This window comes from Ovis aries, chromosome 11, assembly GCF_016772045.2.
Source record: "Ovis aries strain OAR_USU_Benz2616 breed Rambouillet chromosome 11, ARS-UI_Ramb_v3.0, whole genome shotgun sequence".
Taxonomy (NCBI): domain Eukaryota; kingdom Metazoa; phylum Chordata; class Mammalia; order Artiodactyla; family Bovidae; genus Ovis; species Ovis aries.
In genome coordinates, this window is record NC_056064.1 from 55,041,205 (window position 1) to 55,064,148 (window position 22,944).

General features: G+C 55.7%; 1 protein-coding gene across 9 annotated transcripts; it reads left to right on the top strand.

Annotated features, from left to right (window-relative positions):
• The first annotated feature begins 269 nt into the window (after positions 1-269).
• Positions 270-21,927, top strand: FBF1 (Fas binding factor 1). 9 transcript variants are annotated; one of them, XM_027974099.3, is made up of 32 exons: positions 270-387; positions 787-852; positions 1,138-1,278; positions 1,369-1,453; positions 2,505-2,532; positions 3,135-3,176; positions 4,664-4,757; positions 5,387-5,447; positions 5,998-6,048; positions 6,656-6,797; positions 7,309-7,386; positions 8,309-8,428; positions 8,736-8,874; positions 8,992-9,125; positions 9,831-9,930; positions 11,124-11,570; positions 12,538-12,636; positions 12,965-13,053; positions 13,217-13,275; positions 14,052-14,204; positions 14,334-14,434; positions 14,560-14,766; positions 15,484-15,591; positions 15,682-15,821; positions 15,909-16,027; positions 16,931-17,053; positions 17,138-17,323; positions 17,743-17,919; positions 18,000-18,137; positions 18,240-18,357; positions 19,518-19,627; positions 20,148-21,927. In XM_027974099.3, the coding sequence occupies exons 4-32, from the start codon at positions 1,451-1,453 to the stop codon at positions 20,229-20,231; spliced, it is 3,450 nt and encodes a 1,149-aa protein (XP_027829900.2). In that variant the 5' UTR covers positions 270-387; positions 787-852; positions 1,138-1,278; positions 1,369-1,450; the 3' UTR covers positions 20,232-21,927. The 9 variants fall into 9 exon arrangements, 8 of the variants coding, with proteins under 8 accessions (XP_027829900.2, XP_060251824.1, XP_042112285.1 ...); XM_060395841.1 differs by lacking the exon at positions 7,309-7,386; XM_042256351.2 differs by lacking the exon at positions 1,138-1,278.
• Positions 21,928-22,944: the final 1,017 nt, after the last annotated feature.

Here is a 22,944-nt window from a genome sequence, read left to right on the forward strand (position 1 = left end):
TTCTGCAGAAAACCTGAAGGAAGAAGCTCACTGGCCTCGGAACCCACGTACCGCCCGCTTAGCAAAGGGGCGTTGAGGCAGCTCCTAGCAACGCGCCCAGCGGCTAACTGGACATGGTGCGCCGACTAACGGCCGCGGAGGGGCACCCTGGGAAGTGTGGTTCATTCCAGCGCCCCAGAGGCCCTTGGCTCTAGCAGGTGAGGGGGTTTAGGACTACAACCCCCAGGATGCTTCGCGCCTCTCCTTTCTTCCGGAGGCCGGGCGACCGAGAGATTGGCGTCCGTAGCGCTCCGAAGCTGGAGGCCTGACTGAACCGGGCTGGAGTGGATCCTGGAGCGGCAGCTATGTCTGGGACACGTCCCAGTGGCTGCGCCTCCGAAGGGAATGGCACGTAACCGGGGCGCGGGGGCCAGGGAGCGTGGGGAGGATTTCAAGGGCTGGAAGGATCATAGGCTGCACTCGGGATCGAGATGGGCTGGGCGCGAGGACCGAGGGGGTGACACCAGGAGGGCCCTAGCTAAGGGATCTTAAAACGCCTGGCACGGAGTTGGCTGTGCACAACGATGCGATGGTCCTTGTGGTCCTGAGGCCCTTTGCAGCCTCCCTTAGAAATTCCCACGGCCTGCGAGGCTGGGACAGGATCACTGGGAAATGGGAGACGCTCCTAGATGTGATGGGAGACAAAACACGTTGGGTCGTGAACACTGCCATTACAGAGGAGAAACTCAAGCATTCAGGGTGGCCCCTGTGCAGTAACCCCACATTAACTTTGCATTCTAATAACAGGACAGGCTGGCACCTGGCAACTAGAGCCGCCCACCTCCTATTACTTTCTTCCAAGCCGTGCCAAAGGTCAGTGTGCGGAACTTTTTGAGGAGGGGGCGGAAAAGAATGATAATTCTGGTGAAAACAGTTCACCACTAATGGAGTGAGTTGGATTTACAGTTAAAGGGGGAAATTTTCCAACGATAGTGAAAATACTATCAAGGAGTAACCAGCTTTCACTTCCGTTCTGTGTGCTGATTGCTGCTGGGAAAGTAGTCCTGAGTGTTGCCTGGAAAGGTGTATAGACCGCAGTGCCAGACCCCCACCTCTTTTCTAAGATGGGGACCTGCCATTTTCTGTATCCTCTTTCAGAATAAGGAATGAGGACCACTGCACTTTTTTCAAATAATCTCCAAGCCTCGAAAAGTTACCCAGAACACTTTGCCTCTCATCTGAATCACCCACCATAAGAAATTTTTAACTGACGGAAATAGGTTTTGACCTCTTGAACGGGTAAAGTGAGAGAAGGCTTTATCAATCTTCGACTCAAGCACTGTTAAAGCCAAATTGTTTGTGAGCAGACACTTTAATTTTCTTCATTAGGGAGGATGAGCCTGACAGGCAGAATTCCAGTGAGCTGGAGAGCACTGTGAAGGACCTAGAAGCAGCCCCCCAGAGCCTTGAGATGGTAAGCAGAATGCAGAGCAGTTTAGTTCAGTTGCTCAGTCATGTCCAACTCCTTGCGACCCCATGGACTGCAGCACACCAGGCTTCCCTGTCCATCACCAATTCCCAAAGCTTACTCAAACTCACTGTCCATTGAGTCAGTGATGCCATCCAACCATCTCATCTCCTGTCATCCCCTTCTCCTCCTGCCTTCAATTTTCCCCAGCATCAGGGTCTTTTCAAATGAGTCAGCTCTTCGCATCAGGTGGCCAAAGAATTGGAGTTTCAGCTTCAGCATCAGTCCTTCCAATGAGTATTCAGGACTGATTTCCTTTAGGATGGACTGGTTGGGTCTCCTTGCTGTCCAAGGGACTCTTAAGAGTCTTCTCCAACAGCACAGAATCAGAGCAGGTGTGTGGAAATGGGAGTCTACCCTCCCTCCTGCCTCCACCTCCAAGAGCTTAACTGCATGAAGTACTTTGGGGACTGGGTGGCCCCAAAGAAGAGTGATGATTAGGAGCATGGATATCAAACTTATTAATGGGACTTCTCTGGCAGGTCCAGTGGTTAAGACTCTGTGCTTCCCAATGCAGGGGGCATGGGTTCAATCCCTGGTCCAGCAAGCTGTGTAGCACGGCATAAAAGAAAAAAAGCAACTTCTTATTAAACAGTAAGCGAGCATCTCTTTTGAGCCTCTGAATATCCATCTGGAAAGCATTTATACGTATCTGTCACTGATACTGAACAGTCAGGGAGATGGATTAGAGGAAAACGTTACATCCTGGGAGGGGTTGTATGTGGCATCTGGAAATCTGGGGGAAAGGAGAAACTTCCGCCCACCAGATGGCACCCAGTGTGGCATCCACTGCTGGTTGGGGGTGGCCCTTTTCATGCTCTGAATGCGTCTATTCCGAGAAACTCTAAGAAAACCATAAAGGGCGTCTGTCCCCAAATGCCACTGGTGTTCCTTGTCCCCATCTTTGCAAAAGGCAAAACAGTTCATTCTGCATTCTGGGTTTTAGTACACATTCACTGTCTGCTCTTGTTCATGGGATTTGTTTTTCCCTTTTTAGGCACCCAAAACCAAGAAAAGATTGAAAGGTAAGTGGGGATGAAACATCACCCATAAGCCAAAAATAATTCCCCTGCCTTGGGTCCACATGACTTAGAAATGTCTGCCTGAATGTTCTCAGTGAATATCTTTTTTTTTTTTTAATATTTATTTGTGCCAAGTCTTAGTTTTGGCACTTGGGATCTTTAGTTGTAGGATCTAGTACCCTGGAAAAACCTATGGACAGAGGAGCCTGGCGGGCAACAAAGTCCATGGGGTCTCAAAAAATCAGACACGACTGAGCATGCAGTCACTAGTTCCCTAACCAGGGACTGAATCCAGGCCCCCTCTCTTGGGAGCATGGAGTCTTAGCCACTGGGCCACTAGGGAAGTCCCTTGGTGTGAGTCTTGCTATTGTCCCTGTAATCCCAAAGGCAGCTTGTGCTTTCCTAGGGAACCCCCTATGCTGCCTTGCTGGCCCTTGGAGTAATTCAGAAATAAACAACAGATGGGACTCAGGGAAAAATCCTTTTTATTGGGCTCTGTATCCAGAAATATCCAGGTGGAGTATCCTGGATGAGGTCTCAAGCCATGAGGCCCTAAAGGACCTTTCTTTCCTCCTGAAGTCACGGTGGCCCCTTTCCTGTTCCAGACTCCATCGATGATGTCCTTGCTGACCTCCTGGGAGATGAGGGTAAGTGCCCCTTTCCCAGAACCCCCTGATTCAGGCTTGCTCTCTCTTTTATTAACTGAGATACAATTCACATAAAGTTCAGTCTTTTATAAAGTGTACAGTTCAGTGACATGTAGTATATTGACAGAATTGCGCGGTCACCACCACAGCCAAATTTAGAACCTTCTCGTCACCCCGTAAAGAAACTCCACACCATTAGCAGTCACTCCTCACTCTCCCCTCCTCCACCCCTAGGCAGCCACTTACTTAACTTTCTTTCTCTATGAATTTGCCTTATTTTACATTAAATGGAATCATACGGTATGAGGCTTTTGCATCCGGCTTCTTTTCACCTTCCACGTGTTCGAGGTTCATCTGCACTGTAACATTCCTCTCTTCATTCCCTTCCATAGCTGGACGATATTTCATTGTTCTTTATGCCCCATTTTGTTTGGCCATTCATTAGTTTATGGACGTTTGGGTGGTTTCCACATTTCAGCTAGGCTGTTATGAATAATGCTGTTATGAGCAACCATATACAAGTTTTTGTGTGGGCTTATGTGTTCAGTTCTTTCGGGTGTAAACTTAGGAGTTGAATTACGGGATTATATGATAACTCTGTGTTTAACTTTTTGAAGAACCGCCAAACTGTTTCCCACAGGAACTGTACCAGTGTACATGCCCATCAGCAGTGTAAGAGAGTTCCAATTTCTCCACATTCTTGCCAGTAATTGTTATTTTCTTTTTCATTATATCAGTCTTGGAGAAGGAAATGGCAAGCCACTCCAGTATTCTTGCCTGGGAAATCCCATGGACAGAGGAGCCTGGCGGGCCACAGTCCATGAGGTCACAGAAGAGTTGGACACAGCTTAGCGACTAAACAGCGACAACAAATAGCAATCTTAGTGGGTGTAAAGTTAAATCTCATTGTGATTTCGATGGGCATTTCCCTAATGACTAATGATGACTAATGACCTTGAACATCTTTTCATGCGTTTCCTGGCCATTTATATCTTTGAAGAAAGGTCTATTCAGATCTTTATCCAGTTTTCAAACTGAGTTGTTTGCCTTTTTATTGCTGAGTTTGTAAGAATTCTTTCTGTATTCTGGACACAAGTCCCTTACCCTGTGTGTCCATGTCTGCTGCACTGAGCAACGGGGCTTTGGGGTCAGTGAAGCTCAGCAGCCACCACGTGGCTTGGTCCAGAAGCACAAAGCACAAGCCCGCGGATGATGGATGTGCGTTGTTTCCGCATTCCTGGTTGTGGGTGGGAACAGCCTCTTGACTTGGCACCAGTTGTGTTGACTTCCTACTTGGAAATATATGATGCCCTCCTCCATTCAGGTTTTTAAGAGACCTGCCTCGAGGGTCAGTTTCACTTCCTCCAAAAAGGCCCCTCTCTCAGTAGGAAGATGTGGGAGACAGCTTGGTGGGCAATGTGCAGTCCTTTCCATCTTGACTTCAGTTCTCCGTAGCCAAGTTACATCTTTTATTTAATTTTTTTCAGTGACACCACCTGAGAAGCCTGTTAAACTAACGTCACGTGCCAGAGATGCCCCAGGTGTAGCCCAGGCGCCCCCTCCCTCCGGGCCTGGACCAAAGTGAGCACATGGGGCTGCCCGGGCATCCAAGCCCCTTTCAGGCCAGATGCTCCTGCCTTTCCCTCCCTCTCCACTCACGGTGGGTCCTGCTTGTAGGGCCACGACCTTCCTGTCCTCCCTTCAGCTCTGGGGCAGCGGAGGACCCTGGAGGGGTGGGAAGGGAACTGAACTGGAGGTCAGAGGTTCCGGCTTCCAGTCTTGCTTACTGTGTGACCTTGGGCAACTCCTGAAGCTCTCTGAATCTCTGTTTTCTTACCCTCGGAATAAGGGGATTGACCTAGATGCTTGACTCTCAAGTTGGTGACTCTCAGATTGTTCTTCTGAACTTTCCCCACGGTTGTGAGATAGGGAGGCACTTTGTGAGCGCTCCACTCTCCACCTTCATTTTACCCCAAATAGCTCTGTTTTTCTCTCTAACCTGTTGTTTTTAAAGGGACTGTACATTTTTAACAAACTTAAAAATCATCGCATTCGGTGACTTGTGAGATTCCATTCAGCAATTCTGTCCTTCTGGAGAAGTCTGTCTAGGTTCACTTGGCCTCTCTAAGCTCCTTCTCCTTCCTTGAATCATCTAGTGCCCTGGGGCCCATGGGGGTGGGGGTGCGGGTATAGACTCTGCTCCTTTGCAGGTCCCTCCTGGAAGACGATGCCTTCATCACCCAGGCAGGCCTGGCGGGAGCTGATGCCGAGGTGAGCCTGGCCTGTTCCCTCCTCGTCACTGGCTCTGCTCACACCCAGAGACAGTGAGATGGCTGTTGTGTCTGAGGGACTGCCCACAGAAGGCTTAGAAGTCCCCACAAAGCCAGTTTGTTCTTAAAACAGTACCCAAAGGCTGCCAAGTGGACTCAGAGCAAGTCCTTTTCACTCCTCCCGGTGAGATGAGCTAGAAAGGAGAGCTCCGAGCAGCTGCTGGAGGCGCAGCGGTTGCCCCTTCTAATGGCGCTTCCCATAGTAAACTCCACGCTGTCCGATCACATGGCGGGAAAGTAGCCTAATCTGTTTTGTGATGGCCGTGGACTTCCTTTGGGGAGGACCCAAAAGCAGCAGCGCTTTGTGAGTGTCCACAGCTGGTCAGGTTTGACTTCATATAACGCCTGAGCACCGTGAGGGCAGAACCCTCCAAATTATGTTCCTCCCCTCACCCAGCTCTGCTCCTGCCCTAACAGGAGCCAGGTGATAAGGGTCCTGAGTTTTGTTGGGCCTTGACCAGCATGTCTCTCCTGACCCTCCCGTCATGTAGGTTTCAGACATCTCTGATGCAGACCCGCAGGCTCTGCTGCAGGCCATGAAGGTAAGGAAACAGCTTCGGGGAGATGGGCTGGGACACTGTTTTATACCAAGCCTTCATTCTCCCTCTTGTTCCTTCATTTATTTATTTATTTATGCATATTGGCTGCACTTCACAGCATGTGGGATCTTAGTTCCCTGACCAGGGATCAAACCCACACCCTTCTCTGCAGTGGAAGGCAGATTCTCAACCCCTGGACCACCAGGGAAGTCCCAACCTTGGGGAACCTTAGACCCCAGGACCCTGCTGTTTCGTTTCTACTACAAACAGCTTCGGCATTTGCTAAGCTTTTGTGAGAAGCTGCTGAAAGCAGGTTTGAGGCTCCCTCCCATTCTCACCTCGAGGCGGCAGCTGCTCATGAGGGTTGGTGGGAGTACCAGCTGGAAACCTTTCAGCTTATCTGAGACCGACTGTGTGGAGCCTTTGGATTTTGGCCCTGCCTCTATCTTTGTCCTGTGACCTTGTTGGGGTGGGTCCCCCACCAGAGTCCCCATCTGTTCCACGTGGAAGTTGGAGGCAGCATCTTACCAGGCTGCTCAGAGCCTGGGGGTGTTTAGCACCCACCAGCTGAGCACCTGTGGGGATTCCTTCCTCCTTCCTGCTTTTCCAGGACCTGGATGAAATGGATGCTGACCTCTTAGGGCTGAAGAAGTCAAATCTAGCCTCAAACAAAAGGCCTGCAAAGGGCTCTGAGAAAGAAGAGCCGCCTAGTCCTCCTAAAACCGCCAGTGTGTTAACCGCCAATGAGAAAGGTGAGTAGGACATAGCTCCTCGAATGAGAAGATACTCTGGGGATGTGGGAGATGCTTAGACAGAAGGCCTCGTGTGCTATGGGTTTTCTCTGCCTGGGAGCGGGAAGACCAGGAGCTCACTGTGTACCTGTGTGTTGGAGTGTTTATGGTTGGGGAGGGAGACGGGTTGAGCTTCCCACCCCCCCACCCCCACTTCCTTGGACTCCTGGAGAATCCATTTGAGTTAAATTGCAGAATTTTATGGTAACTTTTGCATGGCCCCAACCCATGTACCTGTTTGGAGCAACTTGTAAATGGAGGGCCGAAGGTCACTTCCAGAGTGCATTTCCAGGCCAAAAGCCTGACTGAGATGCAGGGCGGTATAGACCTCTCCCACGGCTGTGTCCATGGCCGCGAGCCCTCAGCCACCAGATGGAAATACACAGCAGCCTGGGGGCCCCGTCACAGTGTGGCAGCACGGAGGCCAGAGGAGACCCAGCCTGTGGCCTTGGCTCCTCTTTGCTGCCTGTAGGAGATGCCATTCCCACCAAGAAGCGGCCTCCGTCTCCCTCCAGCTTTGGGCATCAGTACAGGAAGTTCTCCTTGGAAGGTACCGCGGGCCCTGCAGTCATGCCCCTAGGACGCTTCAGTTTGGTACTTGTTTGCCCGAGGGCTGACAGGCTCTCAGATGCGGAGCAGCCAGCTGGTGCTGTTGAGTTGATTTTGTTCCTCACGAATTGAAAGTGAAAGTGAAGTTGCTCAGTCGTGTCCGACTCTTTGCGACCCCATGGACTGTAGCCTATCAGGCTCCTCCATCCATGGGATTTTCCAGGCAAGAGTGCTGGAGTGGATTGCCATTTCCTTCTCCATCTGCCCAACCTAGGAATCGAACCCCAGGTCTCCTGCATTGCAGGTAGACGCTTTACCGTCCGAGCCACCAGGAAGACCTCACGAATTGAGGGAGGGACTAATTGTGCCCCTCTGGCTGGGATGTCTGGGCACTTATTTGCACAGACTTGGAAGCCAGGGGTCAAACTGAAGATTATAAAGCGTGGGGGAAAGTCTGTTGTCCTTCATGCACTCCCTGACATTTTACCTGCCTTCTCAAGCCTCGGGGATGTTCCTAGAAGGCTGGGGCAGACAGCAGAGCCTGGGGCCATTATGCTGGAATGTGGGCCCTGGGGCCGCCCTCCCTGCTTCCTTTCCCCTGGCCCAGTCTGCTCTGTATCGGAGCCCCGCTACCCCAGGCCCCCAGATGCCGAGCGCCTCGCATAGGTGTCAGAGCAGCTACAGCTCTCTGGTCAGTAACTCCCCTAGTGCAGTACAGGAGAGGGCAATGGCACCCCACTCCAGTGTTCTTGCCTGGAGAATCCCAGGGATGGGGGAGCCTGGTGGGCTGCCGTCTTTGGGGTTGCACAGAGTCAGACACGACTGAAGTGACTTAGCAGCAGCAACAGCAGCAGTGCAGTACAGTGCTGGTTTTCCTGAACGCGACGTACAGTCTGCCCTTTGCTTCCCCTTCTGCCTGTGAGACTCAGAAGACCCCCTGGCAGGACTTCTCTCTGATGATGAGGAAGGAATCCCCAAGAAGCTGCCCTCCACGGAGACGAAAACCTCTTCCAAAAAGAACCCAGCCCCTGTCAGAGATCACGGTAGGGTGGGCTTGTTACGTTCCCGGGGCTGCTGCGGTTGACTCACTGAACTTGCCAGCGCAGATCCAGAGACCCCACCAGGCAGGGACCAGAGGTCTCAGATCCTGGACCAGGAGGTCATCAGTCTCTGGGAAGAGGGAAGGGAGAGGAGATGGGAGCGCCTGGGAGTGGGGCTGGGAGTGCAGGCTGGGACAAGCCGCTGCTGTGCCTGCTGTTCCACTCAGAGGTAGAGAAACGCCCCCTCAGCCCATTCAAACTGCACAGTTGAGGACCAGAAGGCCTCTGTGCCCTGTGTTCTGTTTCTTAGGGCCCTCTATCCCTCTAACTCCTGGGGACACTCCAGTCCGAAAGAAGGAAGAGCTGCTCTTTGACGATGGGGACGACATCATGGCCACCTTGGGGTTTGGAGACAGCCCCAAGGCAGAGAGGCGGCAGGCGGGCGACCAGTAAGGGTCCCTGGGCGTGGAGAGTGCCACCAGGAAAAAGCAAGAGGGAGGGTACAGTGTGGCCCCCGCAGGAGCCCTTCGTGCTCACAGGTACCTGCCCCGTGTCCCATCCTGCAGGGAAGGGCCCCTCCCTGCCCGCTCCAAGCTGGATGAGCTGCTGGGTCGGGGCCCGGCCGCCAAGCTCCTGGCCCGGTCAGGCACCAGCGAGCACAGGGAGTTCAAGCTGGACAAGAAGTACCAGCGGCCACAGGGTGAGGAGGCTTGTGGGGTTGGGGCCCCAGAACAGGTTTATACCAGGAGCCATAATAAGAAATAAGCTTTACATCATGACACACACACACGCATTGTATTATTCATGTTTATGAACTGGGTCAAAAGTGTCAAAATAATCGTCACCATGTTCAAATCTGTTTTTTTTTTTTTGTTTGTTTATATGCTCTTTGACTAATAAATTGGAGTAGGAAATGGCATCTCACTCCAGTATTCTTGCCTGGAAAATCCCACAGGCAGAAGAGCCTGGCAGGCTATAGTCCCTGGGGTCTCAAAGAGTTGAATATGACTGTGCAACTCGGCATTTTGACGATTAAATACATCGGTTGTAACTTAACTTCTCAACCTGCTAACAGGCAGCAGCTCACAGTTTGAAAGACACTGCTCTGGCCAGTGTTGCTGTGTTCAGAGCATCAGCCCGCGGCCCGTCGTTGGGACACGCGAGCTCACCCGGCCTCACCCACAGGGGTCGGGGCCGGGCTCCTCAGGTGCACTCTTCACGGCTCACGGCGATGTTCTCTGCGCTGGGGCTAGAGGTGTAGACCGGCTTCCTCCGCCTCCGAGCCCCCATTACTCGTCTTACCCGTCAAGCTGCTCGCTCAGCCCTTTTCAAACCCAGTATTCTGCAGCATTCGCAGAAGAGGTCGACTCCCCCTGCCCTAGATCACGGGTTCCTTCGTTCACAGACAAGGAAGACACCTGGGGTGACGAGGACTTCACCTTTGGGGCCTACCAGCCCACCGTGGGCTCTTCCGAGGGCCGACAGTCCCGCCGGCAGTCTGTCAGGTAAGCGCAGAGGCAGGCTGCCTGCTGAGAAAGTAGGGGCCCCCCCTTACCCCATCCCACCACCAGGCTTGTTTGGGAGGCACTAGACTCCGTGGACGCCAAAGGAGGGAGTAGCCAGTGCCCACCAGTCCAGGCCAAGGGGTCGGGATGGCCCCCCCAGCAGGAGCGGACCCTGGATTCTGCTCCCAGCCTCCTGGGAAGAGTAAGGAAGAGGTGGACTTGACACAGCTGGAAGCCCCGGGGGACCAGAAACTGCTGTGACGTCAGCTGATCTGCTTCTCTGTGAGGAACACCCAGACCCAGGAGGAGCAAGAGTGAACCTTGGGCAGCAGCTTCTCAGACTCAGCTCCCGGGAAACCCGGCCCTGGGCTCTGCCTTGCCCTGCCTTGGTCTCGTCCCAGCTGGCCACAAAATGTTAAGCTAGTGGATGGACTTTTCTGAATTTGGAGATTTTTTTTTTTCTCCCAGTATATATTTTAAACTTTATATTTTGAAATAATTTCAAACTGACAGAAGAGCTGTGAGAACAACTCCCTCCTATCCTTTCTCCAGGCTCCACAGTGTTAACATTATGTCACATCGGCTTTCTCAGCCTCTCTTTCCATCTCAGTAACCTTGCATACGTGTGTATCAGCTCTTCCCTTAAACCTCGGAACCTGCTGCCACCTGCCAGTAACTCATAGAGTGAAGTGAAAGTCACTCAATTGTATCTGACTCTTTGTGGCTATACAGTCCTTGGAATTCTCCAGGCCAAAATACTGGAGTGGGTGGCCTTTTCCTTCTCCGAGGGATCTTCCCAAACCAGGGATCGAACCCGGGTCTCCCGCATTGCAGGCGGATTCTTTACCAGCTCAGCCACAAGAGACCATGGCCAAATGAATGAATGAGTGACGGAATGACTATTGACGGAAAGCCAGAAGTGCTTGACCTGGCTGACTTTTCTCTGGGTGTGTGTGCCCATGGTTGGTCCTGTTCGCTGCAGATGGATTTGTCCCTGGTTTTCGTGACTGAATCAAGGTGTTTTGCAGAAGTCAATTGGCTTGCCTTGGCTCTGACCGAGCAGGGCCCCAGGCATCCTGGCTCCTTAATGTGGGCCCCCTAGTTCCCCTGAGCAGTGGAGGGAAAGGCCTGTCAGGAGTTCTTGGGAAAGGCTGCTTGCCCTGCCTTAGACTCCCCTCTTCTCTGTCTTGAAGTAGGTTCTTAGATGGCGGCACAGACCCCAAGAGAGAAGCAGGCTCCAGGCAGAGCACCCCCGCAGCCTCCAGCCCCATCCCGCCCAGGAGGGGAGGTGCCGACTGGCTAGGCCTCAAGGACGACAGCTCGGACCTGCTCCCCCGCTCCCTAGGCAGGGAGGCTCGGAGGGGCCCCCCTCCTGCGAGCCAGCATTCCGCCCCCGTCCGCCACCCTGCCGCAGCTGGGCTGCCCTCTTTGGGGGCAAAAGCACCCGCCAAGGGTACCGGCCCTCCTGCCAGAGGCAGCCAGCCTGCGGAGCCAGGAGCATCTGAGGAGGAGGCAGATGAGGACTGGCTGAGCCATGCCCTGTCCCGGAAGAAGGCCCAAGGTCTGGCCAGAGCGGAGTGCGGCGCAGCCTCTGAGGGCCAGCAATCGGCAGGGGCAGCTGGCCGGCCGCCTTCCCGCAGGTAGGGCTCAGGCTGCCGTCTCTCTGGAGGGAGGACTCGGCACCTCCATCAGCAGCGCCCCCAGTATGCTGACTGTGGGCAGAGTGCAGTCTCTCAGCCTTGCTTCTCCCCCTCTCTGGGCTCGGGGAGAGTGTCTGGCTCCCCACCTTTGGGAGCTGGGGGGCTGCTGACGCTCATGCCCTGCTGCCGCAGGGCCAGGCTCTGGCCTGGTTGGGCAGGAGACCCAGGGTGCCCTCATGGGGCTCACACAGCCTTCCTGGTGCCTCCGAGCAGGGCTCTATCCACAGTGCCCTCGGGCTGGCGGGACACCCAGTGTCCAGTGGCTCTGCTGACCAAGCTAAAGCAGGCGACACGTGTCAGGGATCACTTGTGCTCTTGGGGAGTGTTTGAGAAGACGGTGGCTGCCAGGGGGCTCCTAGGGGAGGCTATGGAATGTGGGGAAGGACAGGGAGCAGCCCCAGAGCAGGCTGGGACCATCCAGAGGAAGCTCTGTGGTCAGAGCAAAGGGGAGGCTGGGCATGTCACCCCGCCTGGGGTTGAGTAAGCAAGGAGGGCAGTTAGGACCCAGACCTGAAACCCAAGGGAAGGGAAAGTTTCCAAGAACGGACAGGGAAGAGCGGACGGAGACAAGAGGAACCACGGGGCACTGGAGCCGGTGGGTGAGTGAGCAGGGCCTCAGTGGACGCTGCGGGCATGGCATGGACCAGAGCATGGCCATGGTGCCCATGCAGGGCCACCGCTGCTCCTTAGACGTTACCAGGTGGTTGCCCCCGGGAGGGGTGCAGAAGCCCAGGGGCTCAGACCGCGAGGAGGATTCCAAAGATGGAATGGTGGCAACAGGAGGAAGGTGGAGGGGGTTGGGAAGAGGGGCAGCCTTGCAGCTTCCCTCCTGGGCTTTGTCCCAGCCTGCCCTTGTCCAGCCTAACCCGGACCTTCTCTGCCTTCATACTAATAATTGCTTTCTCAGTCAGCCTGCTGCCAGCACCCAAGTGCTCGAGCCAGCAGCCGCCGGGGAGATCCCAGGAATAGCAACGCAAGGGCCATGGTCCCCGCCTGCCACCTCTGGGTACGTTCAGTCCGAGGCGGGGTGCAGGCGGGTGAGGCACAGGGGGCTGGCCTGAGCCCCTGTCCCTAGAACAGCGGGTGGTTGTGCTGGGCTCCACGTGGTCAGTGTGGTGTATGGGATCTGAGACCCACTGAGTCAGGGGACCTGACTCAGGTCCCCATCCCCTTTTCCAGCTGGGACCCTGCTCTTAGTAAACTACCAGCCTTCAGGCCTTTCCAGTCTATGACTTGACCCTGGCCTTCACCTTTCCTGCCAGACCAGCCCTCCCCTTCTCCCTGAATCCTTCACAGCAGGCTGCTCACCTTGCCACCCCCGCCCGTGTCCACAGGTCCACCGTGACTTGGAACAAGGCCGCCTCGGCCCTCCATGCGGGTGACCCAAAGAGGGGCAGAGCCCCTGGAGACCACTCTGGCACTGGTGTGTGTTCTGCTTTGTTTGGGAGGTTAACTCTGGGTGGAGAGGCACTGAGAGCTTCCTTCGGGGGTCCCTGCAGACAGACCTGAAGCCAGGCTTTCCCAAGCACATGCCTAGACCGCGGGCCTCCCTGTGCCTCCTCATTTCTGTGCTGTTGATTTTTCAGAGCCTGCAGTTGTTTTCCCGAATTCCCAGGAACCCTCAGGGCCATCTGTGCCTGTTCAGGTAAGGAGGGTGAACAAACAGGCGGGCCCATGGGGCAGTTCTCCTGTGCTCAGAGGCAGCACCTGCCAAACCGCCAGGAGGAACGTGTTGTCCTCTCAGCCGGCTCTCCCGTCTCCCCACCAACACTCGCCTGCCTCTCCCGGGCAGGGTTGGGTGCTCACTTGCTGGCACCAGTGGAGAACTGAGGTGGCCCCCAGGTGGAGGCAGCTGAGAATGCTTCACTCAGAGCGCAGGGCTCAGCTGTCCTGCTGCTCCGTCTAGAAAACCTCCTCCACTGCTGTCTTCCCACCGCCCACGTTGCCTGGGTGCAATAGCTCCTGTGACCCCCAGGCCCGAGGAGGCCTGGCCCCACAGGAGCACCTGTGGAGTGCTTCACCGGAAACCCGGAAGTGCCTCTGCGATGGTGGGTGGGTGGTGGGCAGCCTGCAGGACCCAGAGCATCGCTCTGCATTGGGACTTGAGGCCTGACAGCAGGGCCGAGGTCACCACCTTCTGTTGTAGCTGGAACTCTGCGGGGACCCGCTGTTTATCTGGAACCCCTGCTGGGAGGATGTTGTTCTGAGGGCATGGGGGAGACTCATGTTCCCCAACCTGACCTGAGAGGGGAAGGACAGGGACCATATGACCCTCCAGGCCTCATCCTTGGCCTCTGGGTGTCATGACCCTGTCCCCGTCTCCAGCCACAGGTCAGGCGCGGAGCCTGGCAGGTCAGAGGTGAGCTCAGCTGGGCCCCTGTCCCCTACTTGACGGGGCACGCCCCTCCCCCTCTCCTCCAGTCCCTCCTCCCAGACTCCCTGGCCCAGAGCCTGCTGCCCAGCCCCGAGTACCAGCAGCAGCTCGTGGCGGCACAGGCTCAGCTTCAGAGTGGCACCGAGCTCCAGGCCACCCTCCTGCAGAGTCAGGCCCAGCTGGCGGAGCTCGAGGCCCAGGTGAGGGGCAGAGGGGCTGCGGCTTCCAGGGCAGGGCTGGGGGGAGGGTGTGTCATGAGGGCTGGACGGCCTCCCCAGGCAGCCTGAGGGACTCTCCACTCCGTCCCCTCACTCCATGCCACGGCCCAGGTGCGAAAGCTAGAGCTGGAGCGGACCCAGCACAAGCTGCTGCTGGAGAGTTTGCAGCAGCGGCACCAGGCAGACCTGGAGCTCATCGAGTGTGCTCACAGGTACCCCGCTTCTCCAGCCCGGGCTGCCCATGGCTCAGGGCCAGCCCCAGCTCGGGTGCCCTGAGGGGCCCTCTGGGTGGCCGCCCTCCCCTTCTGAGCCTCATGGTTGGGTGTTCTGTTGTCAGGAGCCGAGTCAAGGTGCTAGAAACGTCGTACCAACAACGGGAAGAGCGGCTGCGGAGAGAGAATGAGGAGCTGTCTGCCCAGTATCTGTCGCACTGCCAGGAGGCTGAGCAGGCCCGTGCTGAACTCACGGCCCAGCACCAGCGGCGCTTGGCGGCCGCCACACAGGAGAAAGACCAGGAGATGGAGCGGCTCCGGGAACTGCAGCGGTGAGGGGAGGCCGGGGGCCGGCTTCAGGGGTGGCCAGAGGAAGCCAATTGCCCTGAGACTCCAAGCCATGGGCTCAGCAGCCTCTGTACCAAGGCTTGACCTCTTCCTTCCAGATGAGGACTGAGAACTGAGGCCCACCTCACTGACCCACCTCATGTACCCTTCTACCCCTAGTGGGGATCCCCCCACTCCTTCAGAGTAGTGAGGGCATCCCGGCAGGGCCTGCAGTCACTGGCTGTTCAGGCAGGGCCTGGCAGCAGCGAGTTACCCAAGTGCTAAGTAAGCGCAGGTGAACCAACCCATCAGCCGGACCACTCGAGGCTAGTGACTGCATCAGCCCTGGAAAAGGGTATGCCTGGCGTGTGGATCTGATTGCCTTTCCAGAGGAGAGCAGAACTAAAGAAAAGGCACATGAGAGGGTCGGCCAAGGTGGGCTGAGTCGGCCTTTCCCCATGGCTCAGATTGGCCAGACATGAAAGAGTTGTCGGGCCCCCCGTCAGGTGTCCTTGGCTGAATAACAAGGAACCTGCCCCCAGAGAGAGGATGTGGCATCGAGGCAGCAAGACAGATAAGGCAGAGAAGCCAGGGAAACGGAGGCAGTGCTTGGTGCCGGGGAGGAGAGGCCACAGAGCATGGACCGCCAGAGCAGCCCCCTCCCGGACGGAGCTGCCCAGGGTGTTCACTGTGCCACCCTCCCCTCCGACCCCATCCCCCAGCGCCTCCATCCTGGAGATGCGCAAGGACCATGAGGAGCAGCTGCAGCGGCTGAAGCTGCTGAAGGACCGGGAGATCGACGCCGTGACCAGTGCCACTTCCCACACGCGGTAGGCTCGCCATCAGGCTCTGCTGTCCCGGTGGGGCGGGGCCGGGGGACCCAGGCCTTCATGACCCGAGCCCCGCCCCCCGCACCCCAGGTCCCTGAACGGCATCATCGAGCAGATGGAGAAGTTCTCCAGCAGCCTGCACGAGCTGTCCTCTCGTGTGGAGGCCTCGCACCTCAGCACCTCCCAGGAGCGGGAGCTGGGGATCCGGCAACAGGACAAGCAGCTCCAAGGTACTGGGGCCCCGGGCTCCTCTGTCCTGTCCCCACTGACGGGAAGGCAGGTGAGGGGGCAGTGAGCACCCTGTGGGCCGCCCCCAGCGCTGCAGGAGAGGCTGAGCCGGCAGCAGCGGGACATGGAGGAAGAGAGGAGTCGGCTCCAAGAGGTCATCGGGAAAATGGAGGCACGCCTGGGCGAGCAGAGCCGGCTGCTAGAGCAGGTGGGGCCTGTCTCCCCAGCACTGGGCAGCTGTACTCTGTCCTGGCCTCCTCGGCGCTTTTCTTTGTCTCTCCTGCCCCTTGCTTTGCAGGGACTCCCACCTCCCTAGCCTCTAGAAGTGCCCCCAGCCCACCCCGTCCAGCCCCTACCCCCTCATCCCTGATGGCCATCGCTGATGTGACTTTGGGAGAAATACTCTTGTCTCCTGAGCTGTCTTTAAACTCCCTTCGTCTCTTACATCTATAAGAGCAGGCTTTGTGCTTTAAAAAATCATGCCCTTTCGTGCCTGTTTCAGCAGCACACCCGTGCTAAAATTGGAAGGACATAGGCAAGATTAGCATGGCTCAGTGCAAGGACAGGCAGATTGGTTACAATCTAATAAGTGGTGAAAACAATTGGCTGCACTTGTGGGAAAAAAACAATTCACATTGACCCCTACCAAACAAAAAAGCAATTCCTGAGAGAATTGATACAGTAAATGTTTGATGAATTCAGAAATAGTAATAACCTTTTCTTTTTTTGTACAAAGTTCTAAGATGATACATTTCATTGAAAAAATTAAAATAACTGGCAACAGTAAAGAAAAATTATCCAGTCCGGAGGTAGCCACTGATGACATCACAGATACCCTATAGACCTGTCAGTATGTGGACACAGATGTTCTTATATCCTGAACCATGTTTATTCAGCCCTTTCAGCGCTTGACTGAGTACCTGCCTCAAACCAGTCCCCAGGCTCCTTCCCATTTTTACTGCTCTGGAAAGGCGGTGTTTGTGGCATAGCGTGGGAAAAGCCAGATGAGGGTGGTTTGCCCAGCTCCCCGGGGAGCATTCAGGCCTGTCTGGGGAGCAAATGGAGCCTCCAGGGGCCGAAGCGCTCAGCCCTGACCCTACCGGGCCGGCAGGAACGCTGGCGGGTGCACGCCGAGCAGTCTAAGGCCGAGTCGGCACAGCGCACTCTGGAGGAGCAGAGGAAGGTCATGGTCCAGCAGATAGCCATGGAGCGGGAGGAGCTGGAGAGGGCCAAGGTGAGTCCAGACGCACCGCGTTTGGCTGCATCCCTGCCATCAGGCCCAGGGATGCTCACTGGGCCCCTCACACCCTCGCCCCAGAGTGCCTTGCTGGAGGAGCAGAAGTCCGTCATGCACAAGTGCGGGGAGGAGCGGCGGCGCCTGGCGGCCGAGTGGGCCGAGCTCTTCGCGCAGCAGAAGCTGAGGAAGGAGCAGGCAGAGCGGGAGGCGGAGCGGGCGCTGCAGGTGGACACCCAGCGGGAGGGCACCCTCGTCAGCCTGGCCAAGGTAGGACCCAGAGCCTCCCGGACTGTGGGAACCCAGCGCAGCCCTGCCCCTCTCCCGACCCTGTCCCTCACGGTCTGCTCCTCACAGGATGGTCAGCTTCAGAAAGCGCACAGCGGTAATAAGAGTTACCCCTGCAGAACTGAAACAACCACAGTCATCATAGTAACAACTTGCTTTTGCTGCTTCTTTATACTCATTTGATCCTTTAATCCTCATCATGGTCCCATGACTTAGATATTCTAGAAATGAAGAAATGGATTCAGAAAAATTGAGCCCTCGGTTTGGCCCCAGGTCTCCCGCCACCTCCTCCCAGAGTCAGGGTGGTGTTCAGCTCCAGCAATGAGGCAGGGTGACCTAGGGTCCCCAGAGCCCAGTTCAACTCCAGGAAGAAGAATGCAGCCAGGCTTTGCCATCTCCAGGAGCAGGCAGAGCTGAAGATCAGGGCCAGTGAGCTCCGTGCCAAAGAGGACCAGCTGGCGGCCGAGAGGGAGGCCCTGGAGCGGGAGCGGCAGGAGCTGCGTCTGGAGAAGGAGAGGGTCAGCGCCGCTGCCCAGCGCATCAGGCTGCGCTCGGAGGAGGTGGAGAGCATGAGCCAGGTGCCGCGGCACAGCCTGGGCGGGGGTGGGGGGCATGCTGACCTCTGCCAGCCCAGCTGACCCAGGTGGGCTCCCCGCAGGTGGCCTCGAAGAAGTACGAGGAGGGGGAGCGGGCCCTGCGTGACGCCCGGCAGCTGCAGTCGGATCAGCAGGCCCGGCTGCAGCTGGTGCAGGAGCAGCAGGAGCGGCTTCGGCAGCAGGAGCGCCACGTACACCAGGCAAGGCGCCTCCCAGAGGCTCTGCCCCCTGCACCCCTCCCTGGGACCCCTCCCCAGCCTTCTGCCCTCACTGCGGTGTCCTCCTCTCTGGGGGCTGGACAGGAGCATCTGAGTCTGGCCCAGCAGCGGCTGCAGCTGGATCGTGTCCGACAGGACCTGCCCTCCAGCCCAGTGGGGCTGCTCTCCAGGGCCCAGGACCCCGCAGCCTCTGGCCTGAGTGGTAAGTAACTCCGGGAGGAGGGTTCGTCAGCTCAGTCCGCCCACTGGGCAGAGCATGCCAGCCACATCCTGCCCAGCCTCCTGTGTGCTCAAGATAGGAGGCAGCTGAGTTTGTTTTTTCAAAACCTAAGTTAGTTGTTTTTATTTCATTTATTTTTTATTTTGGTTCTGCTGGGTCTTTGTGACAGCACACATGACCCGTGGCATGTGGGATCATCCCAGACCAGGGATGGAACCCATGTCCCCCAAATTGGAAGGCAGATTCTTGATCACTGGACCACCAGGGAAGTCTGCAGCTTAAAGTCATCTTGTTATTTCTTTTTTTATGCTAGTAACGCATGTTATAGAAAAATAGGTCAAAAATAGAAGAAGGGAAACTGGTTTTTAAAATACTTCCCTCAGGGCTTCCCTGGCAGCCCAGTGTCCAAGACTCCAAGCTCCCAATGCAGGGGGCCAGGGTTGAAACCGTGGTCAGGGAGCTAGATCCCATGTTCTGCAAATAAGACTCAGCACAGCCAAATAAGTTTTAAAATGGACCATGCTTATATTAAAAAAAAGAAAAAGAAAAAACTACCTTTAACCCACTCTCTAGAACCACTTTATAAACATTGTGGTGCACAGTATTCTAGACTGTTGTGTGTATGTTTGAGTTCTTGAGGAGCTAGCCCGCACCCCCTTTGCCTGGTAAAGAAATAAAGCAACTCTTTCTCCTCCATTAAAAAAAAAAAGAGAGATTGCATCATACATTATTTTGTACCTTTATTTTTCCCATTCAGAAATATTCAGATGGAACATATTTTCATGTCAGTAATTAAACATTTAACTCTTAATCCACATAATTTTCATTATGAGTTGTCCTATATTTTTACTAATTTCCTATTGATTTTTTTTTTTTGTCAATAAGGTAACTAGCATTTCAGTGGAAATCTTTGTATAATACATACATCTCTCCCCGATTATTTCCCTCTAATAAATTTTCAGAATTGGACTTAGCAGCTGAGATCCCATGAGCATTTTCCGAGGCTTCTGAAAGCTGGATGTGCCCGGAGGGTCGGTCAGGTCGCACCCACCCGCAGTGGTGAGAAGGCCCCAGGATCCAGCTTTGGCTGTCCTGGTCTCCCACCACGCTGCCCCCTGACCTCGTCTTCCTCTGCCTTTCAGCCACGTTGTCACCTGCCCCCACCGTTCCTCGGTGCAGCCAACCACTGGTTGGCCTGGGTCCCTCACACCTCTACGCCAAGCTGGTGCTGCTGAAACACACAGCTGAGCAGGTAAGCATCCTGGAGCAGAGGCCACCCAGGCCCACCCACTGCCCCTGGACTCAGGGCTCCTCGTTCACAGTGGGGACAAGAAGCTCACGCAGAGGAGGGGGAGAGTGCAGCCTGGCCCCAGGGAGGGCCGAGCCTACCCCACTCCCGGTGGAGAGCAGGTAAAGGATAGGCCGCAAAGGCGCTCGCAGTGTCACTGAGAGCATTTCCTCCCCGCCAGGCTCTGCGCTGTGCCTTGTAAGTGCTCCCTGGCAGGCACTGTCGTTTTCTCTAGTTTGCAGACAGGCCAAGAAGGACCATGTCATGTGCTGACACGTGGCCTCCCCTCGAGGGAGAGCTGGTGCATTCCCTGCCCCACCCCCGCCAATCCCAGAGCCAGGCAGAGCCAGGATGGGAGAGGACTGATCGATCCGCTGACCCCCAGGGTCCCCTCAAGCCCAATCCAGCGATCCGCATCCCTGTCCACAGAAGTGGGTGCAGGAGGGAGCCAGAGGGCAACTGCTCACCCAGCTCTGCCTTTCAGGACCGCGACTTTCTGGAGAATGAACAGTTCTTCCTGGAGACCCTGAAGAAAGCCTCCTACAACATGGCATCCCACTCAGCCTGAAGGCCCAGCTGCCTCCTCAGCAGAGGCCTCAGACCCTGCAACTGACTCTCTGGCCACCAGCTCATAGCAGGGGCACCGGGAGAGCCCCTCGATGCCCAGCGCCTAATTACAGCTCTTCCTGTGGACAGGGTGCTGGCGGGTTCTTTACGAGCCCTCCAGCCCATGGCTGAGGCAGGTGGGTGCGCCCGGGCCTCTCAGACACCCCAGGAGGCAGCGGCCTCTAGGGAGATGCCGTGCTGAGGGCAGGCAGGCCCACGACACGGTCAGTGGCTGCTGTGGGTCTGCTCCCCACAGACTTCCAGCTCAGGACCCAGGGTCTGAGTGGGCTCTGTGGGCCCCTCAGCCCATGGATGGTTTTAGAATCTTTTCACCTGAGCCTCTCCTGAGGCAGGGGGCTTCTATACTTCTATACACAAGGAGTGGCCGACAGAGAGCATGGGGTCTCCCTGCTTTAGGGATGTAGAGTCCGTCCACACATGTTACAGGGCTTTCTGGCCTCCTGGCTGACAAGGTGGAGGTGCTGCAGGGGCAAGGAGGGTGCCGTGCCTAGCGCTTTTACCTCGAGTTCTGACATGCTCTTGGGGCTCAGCCAGCCCATCCTGCTCTCAGGCTGGCACACAAAACCTGCACCTCATTCCCAGCTGCCAGGGCAACCGACTCACTGGCACAGACCCTGGGCTCATCGGCTTCTTCTGATACACTACCCAGAGGGTGACGGGGTGCAGGGAAGGACGGAAGGCTTTTCTCCGTGCTGTTCACTGGCCACAGAAGGCCAGCAGTGGGAATGAAGATGACAGAGCAAGCTCCTGTCTGGGAGGATACAGAGCCCTGGGGAACGGAAGGGGCTGCACCTTGGCTGCTGCCCAAGTTGGGGGGCTTCGCCCTTCTCCATGTATAGGCAGTGGGCCAAGGCCTTCCAGAGGGGCACCAGGAGAGGGGTGAGGGGGTTGGTAGTTGTCTGCTGCAGACCCAAGGACTCAACTAATAAAACTGCAGTTACCAGAACTTCCCTGACAGTTCAGTGGTTAAGACTTGGCACTTCCACCGCAAGATGCGCAGGTTTGATCCCTGGTTGGGGAAAAAGAAAAATCAGCAGTTACCTTGAGAGCGGCTTCTCTTACCTCCCATCAAAGAGGACTGTCCGAGGAGCAGGAAGGTGAAGGAGGGCAGTGCCGAGGGGGTCGTGAGTGGGCCCAGGGGTGTCTCTGCTCTTTGAGAACAGCCTCCAGCAGGATCTCATGTTATTTACAACCTTCTTCCTGGACCCACTGAACTGCTATATCCTTCATGACTGGGTTCGTAGAATTTGCCACAGCTCATCAGAGTTGGAACCTATTTATCAGAAATGTTTGTTCTGTAGGGCTGTTATTTGCTCTAAAACTGACTGGCCGGGACCCTCCATCGGCCCTCGCTCTCCTGGCTGGACCACAGGCCAGAGGAGGGTGTGATTGTCACCCCTACTTCACAGATGAAGGGACTGAGACTCGGAAGTTAAATAACAGCCAGACCTGGGTTTGAGCTGTGCTTGGGCAGTTTCCAAAGCCCAGGGTGCTCAGCCACATCACAGCTGCCTCCTAGAAAAGTGTTCTGTACCCAGAGCTTCTGTGAAGTAGAAGATCCCCTACTGCTGCTGGGGTTGGTGCCCACAGCCAGGAGGGAAGCATCCATGTGCTATTAAAAGCCTTGTTGAAGCTTAGGAATTCGGTCCTCTCAACACTCTTAATGAGTTCCCACCTGTGTGGTGAGCCGGGGGCCTGGCCTAAGGTTGGGCGTGGCCTAGGAGAAGCTGGCATTTAAGCAAGCACTTGACAGATACATGGGTGATCACAGGAGGGGATCACAGGTGATGACACGTTGGAGGCTATGCAGAAGCCCACAGCGAATGAGCTTAGAATTAGGGGGCAGGTCGATGAGGCTCCGAATACCTTGTTAAAGTTTGAGCTTTCACCTCCAGGGCAGTGGTATTCAATGAAGGATTTAAAGCAGGATGGAACCATATTTGTGGGGTTTTTTAATGAATTTTTGTCGGTGCCGCTGGGCCTTCGTTGCTGCGTGCAGGTTTTTCTCTAGCTGTGGTTCGTGGGCTTCTCCCTGCGGTGGCTCCTCTTGTTGCAGAGTCCGGGCTCCAGGGCGCGGGCTTAGTGGTTGTGGTACACAGGCTTAGTTCCCCCATGGCATGTGGCATCCTCCCAGCTCAGAGATCAAACCTATGTCCCCTGCACTGGCAGGCGGATTCCCAACCACTGGACCACCAAGGAAATCCGACCATATTTGCGTTTTAGAAAACCTACTATGGCTGTGGGCAGAGCCCAGACTGACCAGAGCGGGCAAGAGTGGGGACAGGAAAGCGCTGTGCCAGACATGGCACGGGGACCTGGTGTCTGATGGAGGGTCAGGAAGGAGAATATGCCAAGGAAGACCCCCAGGTTCCTGGCCTGGGCAATTGGGTGCCCATGAGACAGCCACATAGAGATGTTCCACGGGCACTGAGTCATGCTGACCCTTTACCCAGTGCCTGGAACTGTTCTGAATCACCGTCCCCAGCATTAAGGTGTGGCGGGTGGCTTACTCATCCCCTTTTCATTAACGTTCTCCTAGGCCACAGGCGGGAGAAGGCTGCTCACAGGAGTGTTATGTATGTACCTGCTGGTCTTTCTTTTTCCCTTCATAATGATAAACAACTCTGCAAGGTCATAACCTAGATGTTCCCTGT